The sequence below is a fragment of the Pararge aegeria genome, chromosome 4 (assembly GCF_905163445.1).
Source record: "Pararge aegeria chromosome 4, ilParAegt1.1, whole genome shotgun sequence".
Taxonomy (NCBI): Eukaryota; Metazoa; Arthropoda; class Insecta; order Lepidoptera; family Nymphalidae; genus Pararge; species Pararge aegeria.
Genome location: NC_053183.1, coordinates 5,778,435 through 5,793,242, shown reverse-complemented (window position 1 = coordinate 5,793,242; position 14,808 = coordinate 5,778,435). Strand labels below are relative to the sequence as shown.

Sequence of the window (14,808 nt, the reverse complement as noted above, 5' to 3'; positions counted from 1 at the left end):
TGCAAGAGTCCCTTAGTCCAACAGTTGACTGTTATAGACTGATGAATGATGTAATAGTATGATGATGATGGTAAAAATGTACAAATTATGTATGTTAAAGATGTAATTTTTTGGGCAAGGATTTTTTTTTGTGTATTAGGAATATGTACATTGTAAATGACATTATGAAAATAAAGCTCAATTTGCTATACTCCGCGAAAAGCATCTGTATGCTATCATTTATACAGACCTTCCCCCTTCGCACTCCAATGTACCCTCTACGAACGTTTTGCTCCGGTATATATCATGGAATTCCGCAAAATAACGCCTGCTTCTATCCAATATGACATTGTTTATGGTTTCTTGTTTTTTGGTTAGTACAATTCTATTCTATAAAAAATTAAGATACCTAAAAAATTCACCGGCAAGTAGACTATGATAATGGAACGGCTGTATCATTATTTAGTTTTACGAGAAATTTACACAGCATTAGCCGTTCTCTTAAGCATTCTGTATATGTTTCAACTTAATGCTTGAAGCCGTTACCGCAAAAATGACCTTGGCATTCTTACTCGTATGTATAATTACAGCACACCTTTTTGGATTACAAACTCAGGATACAAAATATACGTTTAACAAATTTGTCTCGTAATAATTCCTCATGAGATGAGATGGTACTTTATAGCCAGTTAGTATAAGTATGGCATTCAATCAGTATGTGTTTCCTATTTTTATCATGAAAATACGCTTATTATTACAAAAACATTATTTTATTAGACCCGCTATTTTTGGGACAAGGGTTTTGACGGATCTCGGAACAAAAAGTGATACTATAGTCTTTAGTCTACAGACTATAGTATAGGTTGCGTACTATGGTGCCGTTTCTATATTATGAGGTAAGGAAACCGACTTTCTGTAAATAGAGGTAAGTTTAAAGCCTAATATTGGCCTCCAAATACCTTCAAAGTTGGTGATCTATTTGTGTAAATAGAGGCAAGTTTAAAGCCAAATATTGGCCTTCAAACACCTTCAAAGTTGGTGATCTATTTAGGTACCGACTTGTGTCAACATTCCTTAGCCAGCGCAAAGGACTGTTTTTTTTTAACGACCAGTGCTTGATGCAACTACATTCGATGGTAAATGGTGTAATCGCGCTTGACTTGAAGGTGCATAGTCACTCATGGCTTTGAGGAACATTTTGAATAAAAAGGAAGGTGGGTGGATTTTCCAGATCTATACAGTGTGTATCTATTGTAAAGGATAATGCCAAGGGCTATGTCGGTGTCGATAGAATTTCAGCTACGTAAAGTTGCAAACTCTTTTTATGTCACGCACTTAGATCGTATATAGGTGAGAGTGGAATTAAATGAAATAGTTCCTGAGCGCACTTCCCGAAATGTATCTCGTACAATACCGATATCAGACCACACTAGTTAGTGTATAGCACTGCATAAATACTAATGGAATAGCACGCGTCCAATAATTATCCTAACGCGATCAACTAAAGCTTGCATATTTATTCGCTTAGCATATTTGTATGCTAAGCGCGCATTCGCAATTACCAACAAGCGAGGTAGATACGACAGTTATTTAATTACACACTATTGGCTGCAGAATTAAGATTCTTACGCAGGCTTCATACCTAATTAAAAGAAACAACGGTAAGTTATAATGTCGTAAAAAGAAGAAACAGAATTAATAAGACTTTAAGGCTTCCAAATTAAAAATATATTTTACTTTTGGATCTAATTTAAATTGCAAATCCGCCTTATTCCCCTTTTATTTCATCCTACTGATGTAACCAGATTCACGAAATCCCTAAAATTCGCGCGACCCTTACGCCTATTTCATATGGGATCAGGGCAGTAAATCAGGCCAGTGGTCAGTATGTATAACAGTATAGCAGTACCTATATACTCGTATGTGTACCTAGAGTATCATATCATTTGTTTCGTTTTTACAATAGGTACACAAAAATGACAAAAATAATTTTTTGTTACTTGCCTTTTTTATACTCATTATGAGTTGCTCTGTACATATTCGAAGGAAGGGGGATATAACATATTTAATATTAAGGTATACTCACGCATAATAAGAGCTTTTTAGTACTAGGAGTTTCTGAGCTAAGGCAGACCACTGACGCACAGACGGACATGGCGAAACTAAAGGGGTTCTTTGTTGACTCCCGTTTTAGCAGGTTTTTTCTTATAAGAGGAAGAGAAACCATACTGTTTTTTTTTATTTGTAGCTTATTTATTTAAAAAAGAAGCAACACTTTGGCAGCTAATTATGTTAGTATTTTAACTTAATTTTGAAATTCTAGATTATAAATAGACAGCTCATTTTATTTTCCATATAGGTAGGACAGCTGCAATAACAATTCAAATAATCTAAGTTTGCTTGGTAGAAATCAGAATAAAATATTATTCTGATTTCTACCAAGCAAACTTAGTCACAAAATAATAATTAATTTGCAATAAAAAGGATCACCTAAAACTTTTCCCTATAACCAACAAAAAAAAAAATCTTGTTTGATTGTTATTATGAATTCATAATGGTTGCTGTGTGTAGTTAGCCGGCATGAATCAAAAAAGTTCGTAGGAATTCAAAACTTTTGGCTTTTTATATAAAAATTGGATTTCACCGAAAAGACTAGGCAAAAACAAAAACTATTATAGATTTCGGCAAACTCTTTCTCCGTAATAAGACGTGGCTGTCACACAGATAGTTTTAAAAAGAGAAACCGTTATTGTTGAAGGTTTTTTTATCGTATATTAGGATCTTCATATTATAGCTATAATGCCAATACCTAGAAAATACGACGTTACGATGCTAATAAAATCATTTATTGTATTATAGTAAAAAAAATGTAGTATCTAGGGAAAACTTGCAAAAACGGTCCCGTCACGCTCACGGTGGCGAGGACGCCATGCCGCCGATCGATGGCATACTTATGTGGTTGATATTCCGTCGCGAAACGTATTTCATTCATGTTTCTGATACGTACCGCTACGATGCGGGACGCCCTCTGTTTCCTTTCACGTTTAATTTGAGGAGTTAGCTTTAAGGCAAGAGTGATAAGCATATTCTAGGTGCACAAATCAAGCCCGATTAAAAATAAAATATAATCAAATATCGTTACTGAAGAAATTAATTTAAAACATGAACAGATCCCGATACTAATTAAAAAGCGCTCAAAAGTTATATCCTAAAGACAACCAATTTTATTGCTAATTAGCTATGTATTTTTCCTTTTATTACAATTCAAAAACGAACAGGTAGAACCCATAACTTAATTTTTTTTGTTAACTTGACTTGTAAAACTTTGTTGACTTTCCTAAAACATTATCATAGATACCGTGTCAGCCGTAAATTTGTTAAATTACTGTAAAGGCGTAAAGGGGTGAATACTGGAAGCGACTATAGAATTAAGTGAAGCAAATGCAATCACCGCTACCCCAATGGCAGAGCTTAAATCTGCTCGTCTTCGCAATTAAGAGGTAACCCTTTGGATAATTTGCTTTATATGAATGGAAATTCAATATTTCTCCATACTCAGATATTCTCAATATAAATAATCTGATTTCTGTGTTGTGTGAAGACAAAATACTTATACAGGATGTTTAAGCGCTAACTTTACCGTTTACGCGAAGATCAGTTCTTAGATCGTCCTCGTTGCTCCTATGCAGTTTTGCGGGTTTAAAATTATTATATTATAGGGTAAGTTAAAAACGACCGAAGCCATAAGCTCTGCCTTACGGCTTCGGCCGTGTTTCACGTGATCGTAAATAACGCCATTATCTAAATTTTAGTTAGTTAGTATAAAGTAAAATTAACCGCTCTGAGATAAACAATATGATAGCATCCACTTACTTCTTTTAAATATATATTTCCCAAAATAAAGAAAATTAGTTTTTGCTAGAAAAGAGTGCTTTCATTAAAGCAATTACTTTTATTCGCTTGGCTAATATTGAGTGGCAAATTGACAAGGGTCGCTTTCCCACTCTGTATATCTACCCACTGTTCTTCCTTATTTGTCAATAATATGAAAAGATTGCTTTTTATCCATTAAGTGGTATGAAATTATTCTTTTTGTGGTTCTTTTAAGTCTGATTGTGGTTGGGGCTCGTGAATAATTTACGAGTTGATACTCAGATCTCAGAAAGTTGATTAAGTATTTTAAATTTTAAAAGTTCGTTTTTTTTAGAGAAATAATAAGTCAGCTCGATAGATGCTGTATTTATGTTTTTAAACCACCGGTTAATGCTAGGTTTTCATTGAATGGAGACAATACGACTACCTATCACCAAACTCGCCCTACAAACTAAATCCAGTATTGTGGTCATTTGTTGAGCTTTGACAGATAGTAACAGACTTTGCCATTAGTCTCCACATAAAATTTCAGTTTTATTTGCAAATCAGCGTTTTTTAACGTTGTATTCTTCTCTGTAATGTTTCTGCGGACATCTTCATCGGTAGAATGATAACTAGCCACTAGACGAATACCAGTAGTATAAGATTTGCATGATCGCAAGCGAGGAGTCGTTTCGAGTAACGAAATGCTTGAACAGCAGAATAAAATGGATATTATGCATATCGTGTTAACGCTCGAATTTGCCTATAAATCTTCACCGAGGACTTATGACAGAATGTTCCAAACATTCTGTCAAAAGTCCTCGGTGAACACAAAAATCAGAAGTAAAGGATTTGCGACTGTAGAAAGATGGCATTAGGTCCATTTCACATTGACATGTCATCATGTGTTAAGGCTACGGAGAAACCGGGGAAATTCCCAAAACGTGAGTCCAGAATCCGGAGCTACCCATTTATACGAACACAGCGCTCACCACTGCCCAGGCGCTGACAAAAACCTTGAAGTGGTTTTATTTACGGGTTTTACAATATCACTGCGTAACTATATCTAAGCAGTTAATATCTACCTTGTCTATCTGTATCTATCTAGACTAAAGGGTACGGCAGTTGAGTGCCGGCCGTGTTCACTGTTCCAGGCCAGTGGTTCATCATTACTCGCGTCGAATACCCAGTATTGCACGATCGCTCTATTAAATCTCACTTTTTTCCCAACTATTATCAGACTTTGCTTTATTGCCTCAGTTGGATATGAGGAATCGGACGTATAACGTGTGTATCGTGACTGGTATTTTTGTACAGTGGTGTAATTTAAGGAAAAAACCTGCGGACTGTAAAAATGTACTCGTACCATACGACAACGGTGCTGCAGTGCTCTTAAAAACGTTTCGGTTTTTGTTTTGGTTCAGTGTATTTTTAACAAAAATAGTAATTCAATCAATCGACAGCCTGTTAGGTACACCCTAAACATACCCCTAGGTCGTAATGAAAGCGCGCCACAACACACGATCCTCTGCCTTCCTTGTCCACCTACCGCCATATTTCAACAGAAACAATATGGTCGAATAATTATTTATTTAAATATTAATAAATGCGAACGTGTGTCTGTTTGTTTATTAGTTTTTTTGGAAACTATGTTCGTCTCGATCACTACAACGATCTTTTTTTTATTATTATTAACGATAGGTCAACGCTTGACGACAATCATGCCCGTTAGAAACAATGATAAGGTCTAGGGTGGAGCACGCTTGCCTAGAAAAAGCCTATAGGTACACTCTTGCCTTGAAGGTACGCAAGTTATAGGTGGCAGGAAACATAGTTGCCGGGAGGGCAAATCTATATTTGGCACATATAAAGCTTGTACCGTGGAGATGGACGTAAGACACCTTTTTTTAGAACAGCACCAGGGTATACTTGGTCACTAACACACTTCGTAGCAGAATGTGAGGTAATCTAATTAATTCCAAATGTACGGAATTTAACTTAAAACTGAGTTGTTTCAGTGGAAAATAATCAAACAAATCGTGCTGAAAATAATTGTTGATTTTTTGTTTTGACGACAATAATTAAACTTTATGAAACCTTCAGCCTGCGGTTTTGTATGCAATTTGTTTTTAAATAATAATTAACCTTAATGAGACCTACAACCAGCAGTCTTTTAATCATATATATTTATTTTTTCTAAAATAAATTGACTAAACATAAAACTAGGTTAAAATTAATTTGGAGTAAGTACCTAAACCATTTCTAAGTGAACCGGAATCTATCCCAGACCCCTGAGATATATGGTGGAACATGCTACTACGAAAATAATGTGGCAGAGGCTGACATACAGATATACACAAATCAACCAATAACACTTAAAAACACTGCAGCTTTGGTTTTAAAACTGCTTTTAAATCAAGAGATTATTAATATGTAAAAACAGCAATTTTATTGTGATGTTGTTAAGATTGATCTGTTTACTTGTTTTTTACTTAAATTTTGAATTAGCTAAAACAAACTTCAGCTAACCATATTCTGTACCTGCCATATGGTATAATTCTAGCCCAGCTGCAGTACTGAAAGTTTTAAGTCAGACAGATTTACATATTAATTTGAATGTCTACCTCATACCTTATAATATAAGAATATTCAAACAGAAGGATAGTTAGGTAAAATTTAAAAAGCTTGTGTTATATATTATATTAATAATTATTTATTTAAACCTGTCTAACAGGTATCAGTTTTTCAGCAGGTAAAAGTTTAACAACACAGTCAGTACAAAAATCTGTCCCGGCATTGTCAGTCCACCTTGCACCTAGAAAGCCTGTCTTTTGACAACCTACACACATAGTCTTTGTTTGGTAAACTGGTGACATCTCATCTAACAACCTTTGCTCTTTGGCTGCTTTTAACAATTCTAACATAGACTTATTCCCAGATTTGATATCTGGTGATCCTTCTTGGGTCTCGCTACAGTTACTGTCATAGGGATCCTCCATTTTAACTGGAACATGAAGCTGGGGAAAGAAGGTAGATTTTTTATAGAATAATGACCGATTTTTGTCTTTGCCCACCCGTTTTGGTGCACGTCCAGGTATTGGCAGGCCAGCCTTGGCTAACTTTGTAAAATACTTTTGTATTCGGCTCATAACTTGAATTGGTGTTCTTGTGCCTAGTGCATTGGCAATTTTTTTATATCTCTTTGCTTCAACAAGTTCTTCAGGATAAATTTCCAACAACTCTTCCAAACGTTTTTGCTCCTCACAGGACCACAGTTGATTGAATGTTTCTGGCTTACTATCTGTGAATATTCGTCCTCTGACCTTCGTAGCAGACTCCAGTTCTTCTTTAGTTGGTTTATAGTCATTCTCCATATCAGTGTCAATTCCATATGAACTCCAATCAACTACTGGTAAATCTGCTATTTTCTGGTGGGGTGGAAAGAAAACTTTACCAGATTGTAAATCTTTCACAAATCCAATAGGGTCTTCCAAAGCTTTATTCTGCGCCTCGCACAATTCTTCAATATTCTGAAGTGCATTTATTTTCTGAGCTTCTAATTGAATAATGTATTTTAACAATTCGCTGTAGTCTTTATTTCCTCTTATTGCTATGTGATCGGTTTCAAAAGCAAATTCACTATCATAATCAGGTGTTTCCTCTACATGCTCCATGGCTGAAAAGTATGAATATCTATTATAAAAGATTAATTAAAGTGATTTAAATAATGTCCAGTTTCAAAATAACCGGCAGTCCAAAAAAACTGAGTGTTAAAATAAAAAATAAGTTACATAGTGTACAATACAAAAAATGCAAACCTGAATTCAGGAGTACGTCGTTGGAGGGCTGGTGTAGCCGGTGAGTATTATAGTTAAATATCCAGTTGTGCAATGAAAATTTAATTTAATTCAATTCTTGTTTATGGATTTTGTCTGTGCTAACTGGGCACAAGTTACTTCGCCAATGTCTTGTAGAAAATTTAATTTATGTTTGTGATAGGTTTTGTTTTAGTTCATTTTTGCTTTATTTCGCGCACCATCAACACATATGTCAAATGCGCAGACGAGTAAAAATATCACTGAAATAACAGCTTGACGTTGACAGGACATTTGTGAAAAATAGTTTCGTTCTAAAATAAATTAAGTACGTAAGTTTTCTCTATTTTTTTAATCATTATAAGTATGCATATTTTCCCTTGTGATGCATTTAATATTATAATCATTCATTATTGATTTAAATTAATGCAATTTCTAAAACACAATTAAATAAGAATTGGCGAATTGCGCCTTAGGGAACAGCGCCATCTGCAAATAGTTACAGGAATTGCTACAAATTGTGTGATCACAGCCACCGACCGCGATAGGTGGAGTTGTTCCTAGTGCAGTGGCATGGGTACATTACAACGCCCTCTATTTAATAATTTACTTTTCAACAAACAGATGTCACTATTATTATATTCAAAGATGAATAGATACGTCGCTGTTACACATTTACCTACTAATCCTATTTTCCGCTGGATTCCTCAACGTATTATTGGCCCAGTGTAGCTGAATCAGAACTCTCAGTTAAAATAAATAAATAAATAAATCTTTCAGAAATATATTATTGTGTGTCAATTCTTGGCCCAGAATGTGTTGCGTGGTTGTTGTGTGTGTTTATCACACAACTTTTTAAAGTTGTACCTACATCTCTGTATGTACCTACATATTATAATCTGAATCTCGGAAACGGCTCCAACGATTTTCATGAAATTAAGTACCTATGCAGGGAGGTTGTATGTTTTTTTTTGTGCCTCCAATGAATGTTTTTATATAAACCGAGAGGGTGATTGGTCAATAATGTTTTTTGACTATATTTTGTAAAAAAAATAATAATTGTGAAATGTAATTACGCCTGGAAATAGTGCTCGACAATGCTCTCGCAGTTTGGTGGATCCCAGTAGACCAAATTCCGAAAACTTCCCGGACAATGTTGGACAAATGCCAATATCTTCCGTCAAGTGGTAGGTACTTAGTAAGTCAAATCTTATAATGCAAAAGTTAGAAACATAAAACGGGTTCCAAATCTCGACCGGAACGTAAGTTTGAATGAAATTTTTATTATGAAAATGTCCAACTTCAAAATAAGGTGAGGCGGAAGTTTCGCTTAAGAAGGTTTTAAGGAAAATTTTGTGATGTTCAAAGGCAAACGCAATATCTATATCTACAAGTTCATCTGGCCACACCATCACACCACCTATTAAAATGATCACTAACTAATTTTTATGAAATAATTTAGATTTTTGCCTGCGATTGAGAAATATCTGTTTCCTTAAAATGTATTAGTTTATTTAAAAGACAGACTAATCCAACACACGCCTTTAATTAATTTATTATGCCTCTGAGTGTCTGTCTATCCCAACAGCGTAACTTATTTTTTTACTTGACTTTTACAGATATGTACTTAGGGGATTGTTTAGATATTATCAAGTTTATTTTATTGCGAAGAGGACACTTACAATTGCTAGTCCTTATGTTCGGCATTCCTTAATTTAGCAACCGATCATCTTGATTTAAGGTGTAGAACTAGTTGAATGGACGGACTACTAGTTACTTTTATCCCAGGAAAAGTTCCAAAATAAAACAATCGTAATAAACGGAGACGAAAAGCGCGGGCAACAGCTACTGTATTATATTTCATGTAAGCGATATTACTATAGGTACTGACTTACTTAACAAGTTGAAGTTGAAAACTTGATATCGATAAAAATCTTTTCTGCAAAATGACAAAGGAAGGAATCAAATATCGCGATTGAATACGTTGACAATCTAAAAAGCAATATGTATTGAAATAGCCAATATCAATCTCAATACATGCACGGGATGATAGATATGTACCTACTGACGCTGTCTTATTACACCCTTATTTCCATACACAGTGCAGTCACACAAACATCAGTGGAGGAAAATAGAGCTTTCCTTTGATGTTTGTGTTACGACTATAAAAAGAAAATGTTTTATTTATAACATATTCTTGTTTTTCTTCTAGGAAACACTAAAACACTAAAGTTATTAGTATTCTTACTTTTGCCATAACAATCACGATAATGGTAAATGTAATGTACCTATAGTAAAGTTGGTGTGGTTTAGTAAAGTAATCACGGGTGGCGTAGCCTAGTTATTTTAGTACAAATAAGTAAATTATCCTGATTAGTAAGTACCACTTCCCTGGTTGGATGGGTTTCCCTGAATTTAGCATTTATCTTTCCTCTATACCGGGAGTTTCGGGTATTTAACGTACCTGTACATCTCCCGTAGGACTAGCATGCACATCAAGAGAAAATAATCTGTTTCCATTACCTCATCTATTGTTATAGAATAATACGAGTAATGAGTGTAGAGAATTATCTCTCTCTCTTAGACCTACAGTACACAAGCTGTATACCTTGTTTCCTGGAGAAGCTGGGCAACAAACAGACACACTTTTGCAATTATAATATTCATTATTTATCTGCTAATATTATTAAATTTTGTAAAATTTTGGATCGAATATAAAGCTTTAAGACCGAGACAAATTTACGAGACTTTTTCTTGTTTCCATTGCCTTTTTGTTAATCCTCTTCTATAATGCAGGGACCTAGTGTGCGATTCTTCCAAAGATTACATATTTGATCGCGTGAATGTTAACTACTATTTACATGGAATCTAAAGAGCGCTGTCTAGTTTTAACACTAGCAAACAGTACACACACAGTTCTTTAATTCAAGAATTTGAAATATTAACTATGTAAGTATTGAGTAGGTAATCAAATTTGTAATTGTAATAATGACTTTTAGCATAGCATGATGCATTGCGGTCACCTCGCGGTCGTCTCACATTACTTTTACTGTCGCTTCCTGTACATACAAAAGAACCTGTTTGTTTAAATACCTACTTAACGCTTAGATTCATCACAAAAAGATAACATAGAAAGTAGGCTTGCGTAGATACCATTAACGTTACGTAGGACACCGTAAAAAATAGTACAAGAGTTGGTAATCTTTTATTGACTTTACCAAATGTTATAGTGATAATATTTAATGTTAGTATTATTGATTATGACTATTTATTTATTACAATTATGCAGTATCTTTTCCTCCTAGAATTACTAAATACGGCTAGACACAGACCTCGGTTCTCGTAGTATAGAGGGATTAAGAGATTTCTAAACGCTGCTGAAATGTGGTTTCACATGAATTTAAAGAAGTTAGGTTAGTGAAAATAAAAAATGGTGCTCTACTCCAATTTCCAAACTCGTGGCTGATACAGAGAGATTCTCTGCAGGAAACTCTGCTTTTGTGCTCTACCTTACAATAAAACTCCTCACCGCGAAATAAAAATTAGAACTTAGGATACCACCCTCTTATCATAATCATCATATCCACCCATTACCGGCCCACTACAGAGCACGGGTCTCCTCCCACACTGAGAAGTAGTCCACGCTGGCCCAGTGCGGATTGGTGCACTCCACACACCTTTCGGAACATTATGTAGAACTCTCAGGCATGCATTTCCTCACGATGTTTTCCTTCGGCGTTGAAGAAAGTGATATTTTAATTACTTAAAACGCACTTAACATAGAAAAGTTAGAGGTGCGTGCTGGGATTCTCTTCTTCTTCTTCGACTCGGCCCCCCGAAAGTGAAGTCGAAACTCCTACCAAATGCGCTATCACCCTCTAATTAAAGCTAATTATGAACATGAAAATATTTGATAATAACTAAAGCGTAACCGATTTCAGTATACTAAACTTGTTTTTTTGCGCAAAGGATTAACCTGGCTATATACAGCGGGTAAATGCAGCCCGTATTCTTGGCACCATTCCATGCTGCATGACTTGTATTTTATTAGGTATGTTGTTTATTTTATATTTTTAACCGACCTAAAAAAGGAGGTTCTCAATTCGACCGTATTTTTATTTTTTTTTGTTAATTAGTTACTCAATTACTCCGCCAATTATAAATATCGGATAAAACTTACTTAATGTTCTTAATTTAGAACACGGCGATACGGTTTTCTTTACTCCTCAATCTAAAAAGACGTTTAATAGATCTTTATTAAATTTATAATACGCACACTGAATGAATAGGACAACCCTATCAAACAGAAAATAATATTTCAAAGCGGTCCTAATCCAATAAAATCGTATGCGTGAAACCCACAGAAACAGAACCTACTTACATCCATACGGTGCGATGTACGATCCTTCACCTATTTTGCAGTCGTTTTAATATATTTATACAAGTTTAAGGATTGATTACTAAAGTACTGGTAGCAGTTTTATACCGGGATAAAAATTATCATATATTCCTATGCCAGCAAATGATGCAAGCTGTCAGTATGTCAATATGCAAAAATCTTGCCTTTATTTCTAGCATAGGTAACAACGGCTATTTTTTTAAAACGAACGAATGTTTGTATTTTTCCAAAATTCAATCTATAATGTTAACTAAACGTTAACTTTTGGAGGCAGAGCTTTTCCGAGGAAGTACTGAAGCTATGCTTATCTCTGCCGCTAAGCAGCATTGTTGTTATTCTGTTTCCGGTCTTAAGGGCTTGGTTGCCGGTGTATTTAGGCGGCGTAGGTGTTGCCTCAGGCGCATGAGGCAAAACCTAAGCCGCAAATTGATGGACACATGGCGTCATGTTGCAGAACGTGCTCCTTGTATGCCCTGTGAAGTGTTTCACATGCATGCATGGGTATGCAAGGTGGGCTCTGTTTTCCCCGTTACCTTCATGTGGGCAATCTCCTTGGCCCGTCAATTATTACTATAAAAAAAGTTATTGTTAGCATGGATGGTTAAGGATAATTATATCTGTATTCCTTTTCATACGAGTAGAAGATTAGTCGTAAAATCTACATGATTCCCAAAGTAATTCGCAAGTGAAGGGAACCGGGAGGGCTTAACGCCAGTCCCCGGCGTAAACGAGATTCATCGTGAGCTACAAATGAAATACGTGACTCCTCAGCCGCCATACGATGCTATTTTCAGGATTTGAGCGTCTCTTATTCAGAGGTACTTATGAGCTTGCGATTGCCCGTCAGTTTATCGCTTACAGTATTTGATTTTCCGTTAGATTAAAAATTGTCTCGCATACTTTCATACATATCATACATACTCATACATTCTCGAATACCTACGGAAAAATTATATTTTAAATATATGCTGGTCTTAAAATCTTTCATTAACGATCCAACTTCTTAAAAGGTCCGTGCTAAGCGCTGATCCAAAATTTTGACAATTTTTTCAAAAAAAAGTCACTCACTCTTTGTAAAGTTCTGGAAAAATTCCGTCTAAATCGGTCCGGTTCAAAAACTTTCCCCTAACAAACATAAATAACGATTATAATTGGACTAACATTTTATCAACAAGATTTTGGGATATCTTTCATCTCTTTTGTCTCTTTATAATATCTTATTTCGACTATTTTAAAAGGCACTTATTTCAAAATTTTGTAGTCCATAATTTTTTGTTTTGTATATTCAGTTCTCTTTATAATCTTTATAATCGTATAGTGAAAGAGTGAACATTCACGGTCAAGTAACACAAAATAAGGGTTTGAGTCAAGTAGGTACGTGGAAAATATTTGTTGGGCAAGTTACTGCGCTTGTAATAAGAAGCTAAAAGGATTTATTTATTTTAAAGGTAAATTGATAAATATATATATATATATAGAAAGTGACCACCCCTGAAGGATTAAACAGTCCAAATCCTACTAATAAATGGGAAAGTGTGGATGTTTGTTACTCAATGACGCGAAAATAGCGGAACGGATTTGAATGAAATTTGGCATGCATGTAGTCTTTGACATGGAAAAAAGCATAGACTACCTTTTATTCCGATTCCTTAAGTAGAGGGAAAATTGAAAGTAGTTTTCGAACTAAGCCGCGGGCAGACAACTTTGAAATTTCGTATGCATGACGCCTATGCTATGGAAAAGGACATGTACTTTCTATACCGATCTCTCAAATAGTTCCCGGGGTAGGATTAAAAGTTATTAACGAGTGAAGCTTTAGACCCAATTCTGAAGTTCACGTAGACGAAATTGCGGACTAGTATTAAATATTTTATAATATTTTCAAGTTATATATATATATATTGCTTACTTTTTGGAGATGGTCATAAGCACCTCAGGAGAATTTCTTGGTGGCCGCTTGAGTCGTGCGCTGCTGGTCACTACTATCCGTGGTATGCTTAGCATATTTCCATACAGTTGTTTCAGACTCAGCTTTTCCGGTCGCGTCGTGCGAAAACTAGCGCGTTGCGAATCCCGTGTTCAATCCCGTGGTCGGCGCAGTTTATACGAAATTCTACACCAACAAAGTTGCTGGCATCCCTTAGCTATAAAAATACAATCCTTATTATTATTATAAATGCGAATGTAAGTATTTGTTTGTCCTTCCTTTACAGTCTAACGAAGCAACAAATCAACTGGATTTGCATTGAGTTATTAGAATCTCGGATTAGCTAGCTATAGGCTACTTTTTATCCCAGAAAAAAATGGTTTCCATGTAAAAACCCGTTTTAAACGCAATTGAAGTACCTTCACGAGCAACAGCTATAAGTCCCGAATTTTAGTTTGTTCAAATTCACCTATTCTTTAGTTCTACGACTATGAACTTTCTTTAGTGTAAATCTGTAGAACAGTTAATCGATAGACGTAGGCCATGCCGATGCCCTCTTTATGGCGAAGGTTGGTGCCAAACCATTTCTCGAAAAACACCATCTGATAGGGTAAATTAATGAGCCTTTACAAACTATCTATCTATCTATCTATCTATTAGTACATGTCAAGATATTCAAGATACCGCAATATGTCATTAATCTATTTCGACCCAAGTGTTTGTCCTACCTACTACCAACTTTTTAAAACTGTATTCATAGATCCATGAATATTGACAAATCAATATGTAATTAGATTGTAGAAAGTGGACAGTTTTTTATGTCATATTTATGT

General features: G+C 35.2%; 2 protein-coding genes across 2 annotated transcripts in view; both read right to left on the bottom strand.

The window, feature by feature from the left end:
- LOC120623248 overlaps positions 1–14,808 on the bottom strand; it is a 273,880-nt gene that overhangs the window by 115,541 nt on the left and 143,531 nt on the right. The window lies entirely within an intron of this gene.
- LOC120623251 (ZZ-type zinc finger-containing protein 3) lies at positions 6,531–7,900 on the bottom strand. Its single transcript, XM_039889170.1, has 2 exons — positions 7,653–7,900; positions 6,531–7,510 (listed from the first exon to the last, which is right to left on the bottom strand). The coding sequence occupies exon 2, from the start codon at positions 7,506–7,508 to the stop codon at positions 6,552–6,554; it is 957 nt and encodes a 318-aa protein (XP_039745104.1). The 5' UTR covers positions 7,509–7,510; positions 7,653–7,900; the 3' UTR covers positions 6,531–6,551.

Bases quoted from the DNA above. Each gene is read 5' to 3' on its own strand.
- LOC120623251 (XM_039889170.1), bottom strand. From the start codon at position 7,508: ATGGAGCATGTAGAGGAAACACCTGATTATGATAGTGAATTTGCTTTT.